This window comes from Procambarus clarkii, chromosome 64 (genome assembly GCF_040958095.1).
Source record: "Procambarus clarkii isolate CNS0578487 chromosome 64, FALCON_Pclarkii_2.0, whole genome shotgun sequence".
Lineage (NCBI taxonomy): Eukaryota > Metazoa > Arthropoda > Malacostraca > Decapoda > Cambaridae > Procambarus > Procambarus clarkii.
Window position 1 is genome coordinate 4,995,839 of NC_091213.1, and position 11,563 is coordinate 5,007,401.

At 37.3% G+C, this 11,563-nt stretch overlaps 1 protein-coding gene across 8 annotated transcripts in view; it reads left to right on the forward strand.

Moving 5' to 3' along the window:
• The window catches only part of REPTOR-BP (REPTOR-binding partner), an 18,564-nt gene extending 12,153 nt beyond the window's left edge, over positions 1-6,411 (forward strand). For all 8 annotated transcript variants that reach the window (XR_011223641.1, XR_011223635.1, XR_011223640.1 and 5 more), the window contains 2 exons: positions 2,401-2,521; positions 5,839-6,411. Coding sequence is in view for 1 of the 8 variants with exons in the window: in XM_045759787.2 (XP_045615743.2) it covers positions 2,401-2,477 (77 nt within the window). In the remaining 7 variants the exon portion in view is untranslated. The remainder of the gene's footprint in view (positions 1-2,400; positions 2,522-5,838) is intronic.
• The last annotated feature ends 5,152 nt before the right edge of the window (positions 6,412-11,563 follow it).

Here is an 11,563-nt window from a genome sequence, read left to right on the forward strand (position 1 = left end):
AGTTCGAATGTGGGATGGGAGGGGCAAAACAAAATGGAGAGAGAATGGGATAAGAAAGTGGGAAAAATGACATCAGTGGGGGGTAGGGGAAGGAAGCCATTAAAGGATGCAACACTAACACACAGAAATCACACTAACGTGATATGAGAGGTCCAGTCCACCTCACATCCCTGGAGAAAAGATACAAGGGCTGTGAGGTGAACTGGACCAATACAGGAGGAAGTATTGGTCCAGTGGTAGAGTACACAACTGGCAATGCCGGAGTCGTAGGTTGGTGTTGCCTCACAGCCCTGGTAGATTTCCTCATGCAACACTATTGTTGTCGAGACAGAAACGATAACATAAGTCAGGTAGTGAGTGAAGGCAAATTTTATTAAGAGTAACATAATTTTTTTTTAGATGGAAAGATTTAATGTTAGATTTTATTGGATGTGGAGAAGTTGGTCACATAGTATTTTCGGTGGAAAAATAATTAGTGGACTAGAGGAATACAGTACTCAACAAAAGTATAGGCCACCCTGCTCAAGGCAGTGCATACTTATGGCATAAAATGAATGATAGTTTTGCGAGTGAAATATGGGATACAGAACTTATCACCGGGTACATGGCAGGGGGGTTTCCCGGCTTCCCAAAGGCACACAACTGGTAGGCTCATTTGGCCCCAGGCATTCATAGTGAGCGGTAGTGTTGTTCGTCCCGCTCTGGGACCTTGCTGTCTGTTATCACAGTTAACAGTGGGGAAAAAGTTAACTTATGGGTGAAATGTTACAGTATTATGGTATATTATTACAGTATTGATATTACAGTACATGTTACAGTATAAATTGGTATTTCAGTATAAATATTACAGTATTGGTATTACAGTACATTGTTGTTTTGGCACCCAGCAAGGAACTAAGCAAAGAAACCATTGGTCAGATCATTGCTTTAAAGTAAGCAGACCATCAAATTCACGTAATAATTAAATTATTGGGTGTAGCTCAGTCAACATGAGGAAGTATTGATCTCATTTCTGGGGGAAGACCAATGGTAAGGTAATTACCAGAGAAAAGCACCATGCCATTACGACTATATAGCACTTGGAAGGAGATAAGGATTTGGGATGGGATGGGGGAAGGAATGGTGCCCAACCACTTGGACAGCTGGGGATTGAACGCCGACCTGCACGAAGTGAAACCGTCGCTCTACCGTTCAATCCAAGTGGTTGGACAAGCCATCACAGAAACGTTGGTCTGGTCGTCCTGGGAAGACTTCTTCGAAGTCTACGTTGCTTTATCATGCAAGGTACACTCTAATGAACATTTTGGGATGTTCATTAGAGAGTAATGAAGAGCGGGACATGCTACACAACTGCTCACTATGAATGCCTGGGAACAAATGAGCTTACCAGGTGTGTGCCTCTGGGAAGCAGGGGAAACCTCCAGACGTTATGTACCCGGCACTAACTTGCATATTTCGTCCACACAACTATCATTATTTTTATGCCATAGGTATGCACTACCTCGAGCAGGGCAGCCCATACTTTCGTTGAGTACTATTTGCGGTAATCACACGCGATGGAGAAGAGCAGTTTTAAGTTTTTTACAGATTGTGATTAACTATGAAATTGCAAGTTTTTTGGGGGGAGGGCAAGGAAACTAATTGTAAATAAGTATAAAAGAAGCATAAAAAGAATAAGGAGCAGAAGAAAAGGATAAGTTCTTGAGTAATATTCTATACTAAATGGAATGATTCATGTGCTTTAATCTGTAATCTGAGTCAGTGTAGTCAAAGAACTAATACCCCATAGATGATGGCTCATGTCAACTGATGTTATTCACTATGGACATATGAGTATTGGGTTGTTTATAAATCCCTATATTATTACCTAATAAGATGCTTTGTTATTACAGTATTCATATGAAGTTATTAAGTTGAGTGAATTTTAAGGATATGCATCGTTGCTATCAAAAATACTTTAGCAAAATATTACCGAAGACCTTTTTTGATACTCCTCATTATGCATTTATTTGTTTTCCCTTAAATTGTCCAAGAAGAGAAAACAGAACAATAATGTATTAACACTTCATCAAAATCTTAGGAACTGGTATCACTATCAGAATTTAATAAATTTTAAAAAATCTGATTATCTAAGGAAATAGATTGAATAAATTACAAAAAAAAAAAAATTCTTTCCAGGTACAGTATTTCATATTAACTCACTTGGAAAGAAGACATAAAATTAAATTAAAATATTTTAGGATTGTGCACACAGTGGGCTAGAAGGAAAATAACTGCCTCTATTTGTAATTCACATTATATTTTTGTTTGCTATGTTAAATGATTTAAGCACTTATGGCAGTTTTTGGATAAATTTTTCTACTACAAAATGAAACCTTTCCACATTTTTGGCATTTTCAGAACGCAGCCGGCAGAGTGCAAGAGAATGCGTGCTCGTAAAAGTTGCGTTATCAGTATTTGGAGGAGCTGGTAGCTAATAGAGAGAAAGCCGTTTTTGCTATTACATCGTGAATTAGACCAGGTTAGTCCAATGTCATCTCTCAAACCTTTCATGCTTTCAGCTCTTTCCTATACGTACTGTATTGTTCTCATCTTTTCCAAGATACGTTCATCCAATATACTCTTATTTAATTCTTATATCACCTTTGTTTTTTTTTTAAAGATTCTCAGGCATCCTGTTTACATGTCAATACCAACTTTTCTAGATTCACCTGCTCCTCCACTCCACAATTTCATTCCCTCGCCCCATGCACTCGTACTACATCTCGTACTTTTCTCATTGTGATTACCCGTCTCACATACTCGTACTTGCTACCTTTCTTCAAAAATAAAAAAAAAAACCCGCTGGCCCCATTACTTACCAAGATTCGCCCGAATTTATTATGACTGGAGTATGATACCATTTGTTCTTTCTTAACTTCCATTCTTACACTTTCCTTTCATTGTACTATTCATGTCTTGTACAGTACTACTCTTTACATCACCTTCCATCTAACAATTTTATCTAACACTGCACCTTCCATCTAATTTATATCTAACATTGCCCCCGAAGTATATGTAAACTTACTGCTACTTCCAGCTATACCTTCTCATAGTTCAAATTTGATACAGTTTCAAATCCTTTCACTGTAAGTATCTACAAATCCGCGATATCCATTCCCTTATCTCATACCTCGTAATCTTATTTTTTCTACAATGACCCTCACTTTTCTTTTGCCACACCTATCAAAAGTGTACAATGTTTAAATTCTTCCTTACACTACTTCTGTACAAACAAGTCACTAACAAAAATTTACAGTATCAAAAATCCACTTTCACTCCATGTGTTTTTACACATCCTGTTTAATGCCAACTCCAGCATTAAAAATCTCTTACTTTTACCCTACTCTTTCTCATCCTCTGCAATTTATATATTGAAAAAAAGTTTACTGTTTTAAACACTCACAACATCCCTCAGTGCTTCACAATCTTTGCAGTTTAATTAATTTTTGTCTATATCCTTAAAGGCCACATACCAACTTTCTTTCCTTTGCTATAAATTTTTCAACAAATGTTATTGGTAACCTGATCTGTAAAACCCCCTCCTCATCCTAAACCCACATTGTTCTTCCTTTTCCTATATTCTGGTCTCTTACAATCTTAATTTACACCTCTACATTTACACCTGTATTAAGTAAACTTCTAGAGTACTTGGCATTTTCCCCTAGTATCCTTTCTCTTATGTATAGGGACTAGAGTAGCCTTAGTGCAGTCATATGGTACCTCGTCCTCCCTCACTATCTGCCACTCCTCTAACATGTCCATCACCACCTCGCCCCCATATCTCATCATGTCTTTAGTTATAATACCTGTACAAAGAGCCAGTCCACTCTTTAATGTGTTTATATATTTTTATATATTCAATGTATCCAGTTATAAGTTTATGCAAAATGTGCAGAACTAGGCTGAGCTCTGACAGCATTTTATAAGATTACCACTTCCATCAGAACTGCTTAGTGGTTCATGATCGTGCATGAAAATGTATATACTGTAGTTGTGTATAAAATGTGTATTCAGCATAATAGCACCAAAACTGAATATTTTATTGTTCAAAGGAAATAGTGTGCATCTTAGTAACATGAATGTTTGAACATTCTAATGTCCCCATGCATTTTACTTTATAAATTTTTCAAAGGGCACTATTGAATAATATACAGCAGAAAAACTAACGAGACATTAGAATAAATATGTAAAAAATAGCTCTATGGGGGACTCCCTCTTTTGGCACGCTTGAAACGACTGCGATTACTCTCATTTTTCCATGATCAGGGAAAGCAATTCAACAATATTAAAAGGGAAAAACATTTCTTAGTCTTTATTTTATGCACACCTGGGTGTTGCACCATATAAACAGGGTTAAACTGCTTTCATTGCCCTCAAGCAATAAGGTGCCAATCACCCATTACAGATGCAGCGATGAGTCACAATAACGTGGCTAAGGTATGTTGACCAGACCACACACTAGAATGTGAAGGGACGACGTTTCGGTCCGTCCTGGACCATTCACATTTGACTTGAGAATGGTCCAGGACGGACCGAAACATTGTCGTCCCTTCACATTCTAGTGTGTGGTCTGGTCAACACCCATTACAGACTAAATGTGCCCTGTAATATTCAAGTCTAACCAATTCTACATGGACATCATTCGACACTAGAGAGAAACCTCTGGCAGTCGTTTGCCATATTGGAAAACGAATCTTGAAAGCCTTAGTTTGCTTCCTGAATCTTAGTAAAAAGATGGTCACCATGCCTGGTGCATCACCATACAGTGACTGGTGCCTATGTTGAGAACTTGATGCTAAGCTAAATTTCAAGGACTTATGGACCTGGAAGATCTTACGTGATGAGGAATTTTACAAATACTGTCTATGCTTGGTAATCCAATTCATGTGGGGGCCCACACCCCACATTTGAGTTAACTGAAGTTTTTTTCAAGAATGTCTAAACATGAATGAATGCACAGTTTTTTTTTTTTTTTGTACCACAACCTGGTTATTTCCGTGTTTACCACTTCAATTTCATCATTTACCTGCTAATTCCCACCATTTACCTTTGCAAGATGAACACAAATTAACTTGGGTTACCTCAGGTTACTGGAATTCTGATTACTGAGCTCTTGCAATAGTTAACTTGAAAATTATCTCTTGGGTTATGATGATATAAGCACCTCATCTCATTTTGGCCAAACTGAATAAATTTTTTGTCAAGTTATTTTTCCTGACATCAGTAATCAAGTTTTTTCATATTGTAAAACATTGCCCCAGGAAAAAACTCATTTAAGCCCCTAACCTCAACTAAAATTGAGACCTATTTAGTTGCTTTACTGTCGTTAAAATAGTAAGTACGGAAATATCTCTGCTGCACAAGTTGAACTTGCAGGCACGATGGAACAGAGCCCTGCACCTTACTGCCAGAACTGCATTATTCTGCTAACTATCACTCCTTGCAAAATGTCTTTTTTTTTTTTTTTTTTTTTTTTTTTTTTTTTTTTTTTTAGGATAAAAAATCTAGCTGTGCCTCTTCTTTCAACTCATTTGTCCCTCATTAAAATCTTCCTCTTCTGGTGTCGCACATCTTTGTGCAACATCAATACGAGAGTACATTTGTGCTCTCGTATTGACACCCTAAGTGATATCTAGGGTGATATAACTGTAGAATACTGTACTTTTTAACACTGCTGTGATAGCTTTGTAAGAAAGCTATCTTGGCTTTGTGTTTTTTGATAATTACATGTTGTAGTGTAGCCAGCAATGTGATTTGTAAATACAGTATCTAATCTGGTATGTTTGTTTTTTCCAGTATCGTCAGTGGGCAAAAGATATTGACGAAGGAAAAATTCCTGAAGGCTTGTTGAAACTGATTGAAGAAGAAAAGATTAAGAAGTCTGAAAATGAATGATACAGATCTAAGATAAGAAATTAGTATACTGTATTGTATCTGGAGATGTAGAGCAAAGAGAATTTGAGAATTTTAAAGTTGCCATAAACTGTGGAGGGGCAAGAGTTTATTGAGAATATAATTTGCTATTTTCTAGACAAGTGGCTTACTGATTTGTATTCAGCATTTATCAGTAAGACAAAATTGGGTTATTGAAAGAATTCAAATTTCTTGTATCCAAACATTGTTGCCTTCCTAGCTTGCTGCCGTCAGATGGTCTCGATGCTGACTCGTTACTTTTTATTTGGTGATAAATTTCATTCATATCATAATCATGTGTTCATTAATTCCATTACTTCATTGTTTTCTCTAGTATCATAACTCATTATATTTCCTTAGGATTGGTTTGTTGGTGACCAATCAGAAAAATCATTTTAAATTGCAATTATTTCATATTATAAAAATATTTATGTATTAATAAAAGTGAAAACAAGATTATTATTATTAAATGACCCAAACGACTACTGTGTAAAATTGTATACGAGTAAAATTACTATAATTCTGAAAGTCAAAGTATGGTGTTCAACTACTGCTCATATTCTTACTTTTACTGCATACATTGCCTGCTTTGCATAGTTTTTCTTAGTGTTTACAGTGGGATTGGGTGGTTATAGATAGGGGCTGCCTCGTATGGGCCAATAGGCCTTCTGCAGTTGCCTTTGTTCTTATGTTCAGTGTCCCCTAATGTGCCCCATGGAGGGTCCCACTTGTTAAATTTTGTATAACCCTGACCGATATGGCGAAGATTTGTACACACCCTACTCTTAGGAAATGCCTTTTCCTTTAATATTTTCACTGCCACTCATATGCTGCTGCTGTTTATGGATGGAGTGGCGTCTGCTGATTGTGTTAGTCTGATGAGGAAAAATAACCAGGTCACTCATCTGCAGAATAGTTTAATCCATAAGAGCAGTAGTGTGTGAATAGCAGTGAAAATGTTTAACCCATAAAATGTGGTTGTCTTATAGTGGTATTTTACAGGGTAGTGTAGGTATCGCTCAGTTTTCATGCAAATTACATAAATAGTTATAATAGATCTTCGTGGATGTAATTTAGCTACCATAGGCCTGTGAAGAAAATATCATTACCTGTACCTTGTATTATCATTAATTATCAACAAATTACAATGTCGTAATTTACTGGTTCCAGACAGAGATCGTCACAGCGCCCTTTCACCTGAGGCTGGCTTCCTTCATGACTCAGCAGAAGGAAGAGTAATAATTATTGTTTTATTATAATTATATTAGTTATAATATTTATTACTCATTCTGCTGGGTCATGAAGGAAGCCGGCCTCGGGTGAAAGGGTGCTGTGACGATCTGTCTGGAACACATAGGTACGGGACTCGGTCGTCCACTTCCTGAGGGCCATGCAGCCCAAGCTCTGCTTCAGGAGGCAGGGTTGTTCTTGCCCTTGCTGGGGTCGTTCTTCTCCAGCCCCGACTATGGCGGTCTCCGGGTTTGGAGTCGCTGTGCCTTCTTTAACCAACTTCGAGGTAAACTCCGGAGCTGGAGCCCCTAGATCAGTTCATTGTTGCCTTCGGCCTTGTTCTGACAATTCCTGCAACGGCGTTGGAACCAATCGTGTTGGCATTTGTCTTTCCATTGGAGACTTGGTGTCGTGGAGAGGGGGGGAACCTACCACATGGGTGACAGCTTCTCTCCTGTATCAACCTACCCTGGCTTTGCGCCCTGAAATGGCTACTCCAGATTGACAACCAGAGCACAACTTCATACTCTCCTGAGACTGATGGATGCCTACTACTACAATTTGGTGTTTCCCTCTGGTATTTCAATCTCTCTGGGCAACATTACCAGATAATATTAGCAAAGAAATGGGTAGCAAGACATCCATTGAGCTACTTCAAGAACAGATATACATACAATGTGTGCTTATTACATTGTAGGCTTATGTACCAGTTCAATTGAAGGAAAAACTAAATTGTTATTCCACACTGTAAACAAACAACAAACACACCCAATAGCATGATCACAACTCTGGCCATGACCTGAAAATCCCATGTTTATAAAATGCCAACATTGGCTGTTCCTCATCTGTAGGAGGAGAGTTCTGCTGGGTTCCCATCTGCATGTTTGTTGCCTGTAATGATCACTGACTAAAGAGGCAGTTCATGCCTGTCCAACCTCCCAGAAGCAAATTCCATCATCCATAATGCAATCTTCAAAAGGAGTGAAAGAGTTAACCCTTATGAATAATAAATTGTGCTAGTAAATGCAACCTAGCCACATGGCTCCTTTCATGCCACTGAAACAGGTTGTGGGGAAAATGTCTCCCGCTAGGTTACATAATGCTCACACAAGATTAAGTTGAGGGCACTGTAAAGTGCTGGTCTTCGTTCCATTGTCATTGGTGCAAACAGTTAACCACCACATTGAATATTACAGTCTCCGTGGTGTAGTGGTAAGACACTCGCCTGGCGTTCCGCGAGCGCTATGTCATGGGTTCGTATCCTGGCAAGAAATTTTGTTTTCTATGCTCTATCTGATCCCATTGACATGCTTGCCCAGTTAATTTTGATCTCATACTGGTGTTCTGTCCTAAATTGTAATTTCAAAGCTAATTACTAAGACCCTTTGAAAATTTAATGACACTGCTATGTGGTCTTTGTTTTTCACATGTGTTTGGCAATTCCAAATTGGCCAAGATGTCAGATGTGCTGTGACAATTACTTCTCTAAGGGCTGTTGTATCCAGGTTAGGTAATTTGCTCTGCACTAGAAATGAAACTTATTCACACCTAATACCAGTCATAATTCAAATGTAGTGCCACTAAATGCAGTATTGCCTGTGCAAGGGGTCTACATAGCATAATCCATTCCATACAAGTTTGTTTCCAAAATTTTGTTTCATTACAGTAAATTTGATGTGATAGTGCCAGAGAAGCAAATTTTGCATTGTATTTTGGCTACATCTGTCCTCGTGTGGCACCTTCTTTAATGGTTGTACAGTATATCTACTAATATTGACATTTGTCCAAAGAATTTTCAGGGGTAAATGCAGCCTAGGTCAAGTTTCAAGGTTAAGAAATTTAAAAGGGGGCATTAGATTGGTTTTGGAAAAGTTGTTCAATGTCAACCAATATTTTTTGACTAATTGTATATGAAAAGGGCTGCAATTGTTCCAAGTTTCAGTACTTCAACGTAAATAGAAAGGGAGTTTTTTTTTTTCCAATGAATTTTACACATTTTCAAGTGTAAATAAAAGAACACACCTTTCAGATATAATCATTCTATGACACGTTAACACAAGTCCTACTGCATTGTACATTCTTCTACACTGGTGCAATACTTCCTTCTCCCTCTCACCTCAGTCTGGACATCCAACCAACCCCAAAGGGTGGTCCTTATAGCAGCTCCACATTTGTTTCATTTTGCACATACAATGCTCAGAGAGAAGGGCCAAGGAAATCCCCTCCCCCCCCCCAAAAAAAATCCCTGGGAATCTTATGTGAATTCCTTCACCACGACGAGGTGAAACTCTTGAGGGGGCATTTAGAAGAAATAAGAACAAGCTGCACATTACTGAAACTTTGCAACCACTTTGTATAAATTCTGTATAGATTTTCTTTAATCCTTTTAGAAAACGTTAAATTGTGGGTAAACTATCCAAATTTCAGTTCTCTACATAATATGAAAGTCTGTGTCCAAAGAATTTGAACTGCACATATAGCTGGCACATCACTAATAATTGCCCTTGAAGGGTTTTATAATAAACAGGCATGTACCTGCTTGATGTAGATATATAATTTGCTCTATAAAGGCATTAAGAGTTCTCTTAGTTCTTGTTGGTGCAATACCTCCACACACTTTATATGGTTTCCAAATATACTTACACCAATTGGTATGTGGAGACAGTATTTAAATTGTACGGCATTTCTAATACTAATTGCAATAAAAAGAATAATTTTTAAAAATATTTAATAATCTACAAATTTTGGAATGATTCATACCATTAAAATCTAAGAAAAAGTACAAAGTCCATAAAAACAGTGCACACAGCATGTAGTTAGGTGCTCTTGTTACACTAGTTGATCACCATACTTTGTACCATATTGTTGCCATTGACGTAATCACACAAGAAGGCAAAAATATGCAACAAGGCTAGTTATAACAACAACACTGCAACCTGTAACATAAAATGCTTTCGATCTCAAATTAATACTGCCTGAAATTCTATACACATCAAGTCTATAGAAATTTAGACATTTATCAATCTGTAAATATATTTAATTATCTAACATGCTTAATTGCACGATCTAATTTTTATATATGCTCACTGAAAAACAAATGTAGGGTACTGTACTTTAACAAAAGAAAATAGGTATAGTAGTACAGTACATTTACCAAGCAACAATGCAGTGTCACATCTTGTACAGCTATTATTAACAATAGTATATACAGTCTGCAATTTGTGCAAATCTCCAGAGAGAGAGAGAGAGTGCGTGTGTATGTAGTCACGTGAGTTGTGAACGAATTAACTCAGTGCAAATGAGCCACCAATTCTCAGGTCTCTCACATTCCAGGCAGCATGTCTGTTATCCCCACACCCTACATTCTTCAGTTTAATGAACTTCGAGTTATATTTATGTAATCATTGCACATACAATGTAGTATAAAATGCTTGATGTGTTGAATCTATGGTTGGAAAGTGCAGAAAGTATTAATGGGCGTTTTGTTGATTCAAGGGGGGAGAGGGGAGGAAGAATTAAACAGGGCGACTCTTGACTGTCTGAAACAAACCAAGTCTAATTTATGCAATTTATTTATTTGCATGTTATTGCAAGAATAACACCCCCCCCCTCCACACACACACACAGTGTTGCCCATACTAAAGTCCATTTAAATTATCTTCATGGAATGTACAGTATAAAAAATGCTCTGCACTCAAGAGAACAATAATTAAAGCAGTTAAGATCTTTAATGAAAAAGTAAGATTTCTTGAATGCATACTGCCAAATTGTAGCAAATATAGATCATGCTAATAGTGTGTGAGCTCAATTATCTGGACCAATTGGTACCTCTACATGTCTCATTAACAAACCCCAGATAACCAAACAAATGGCAAAACGTAATTTTTCTGCAAATTTTTGTTTGTGTATTTATTTTAAGATGTGTATAAATACCTGCAATAGTATTTTAATGTGAAAGTACCAATATATTTGTAGCAAACCAATGAATTTGTGAAATTTAGCATAAATTTAGTGTCATCCACTACCATATCGTGCCAAGGTTCACCGTTACTGCAGATGCTCCAGGTAACGTGGGTGGAAAAAGACAACGTTTCTGTATCCAGATAACCTGAGAATCTGGTTAATGGGGGTCACACTGTTGTTTATTTTACAATAAGGTGCATTAAACTGCACTTAAGCTTCCACACACACACACACACACAGTTGTGTGTGCTCACAACTAAGTGCACACACACACACACTAAAATTCTTTAACAACTGTTCTAATAATGTTAGAGCAGAAGAGATAATTGCAAATTATTTTTTTAATCACCAAATTAATAATCGCATTCATACAAATACAGTACTGCAAGTCAAATGAGACCATTATTCCATGTAC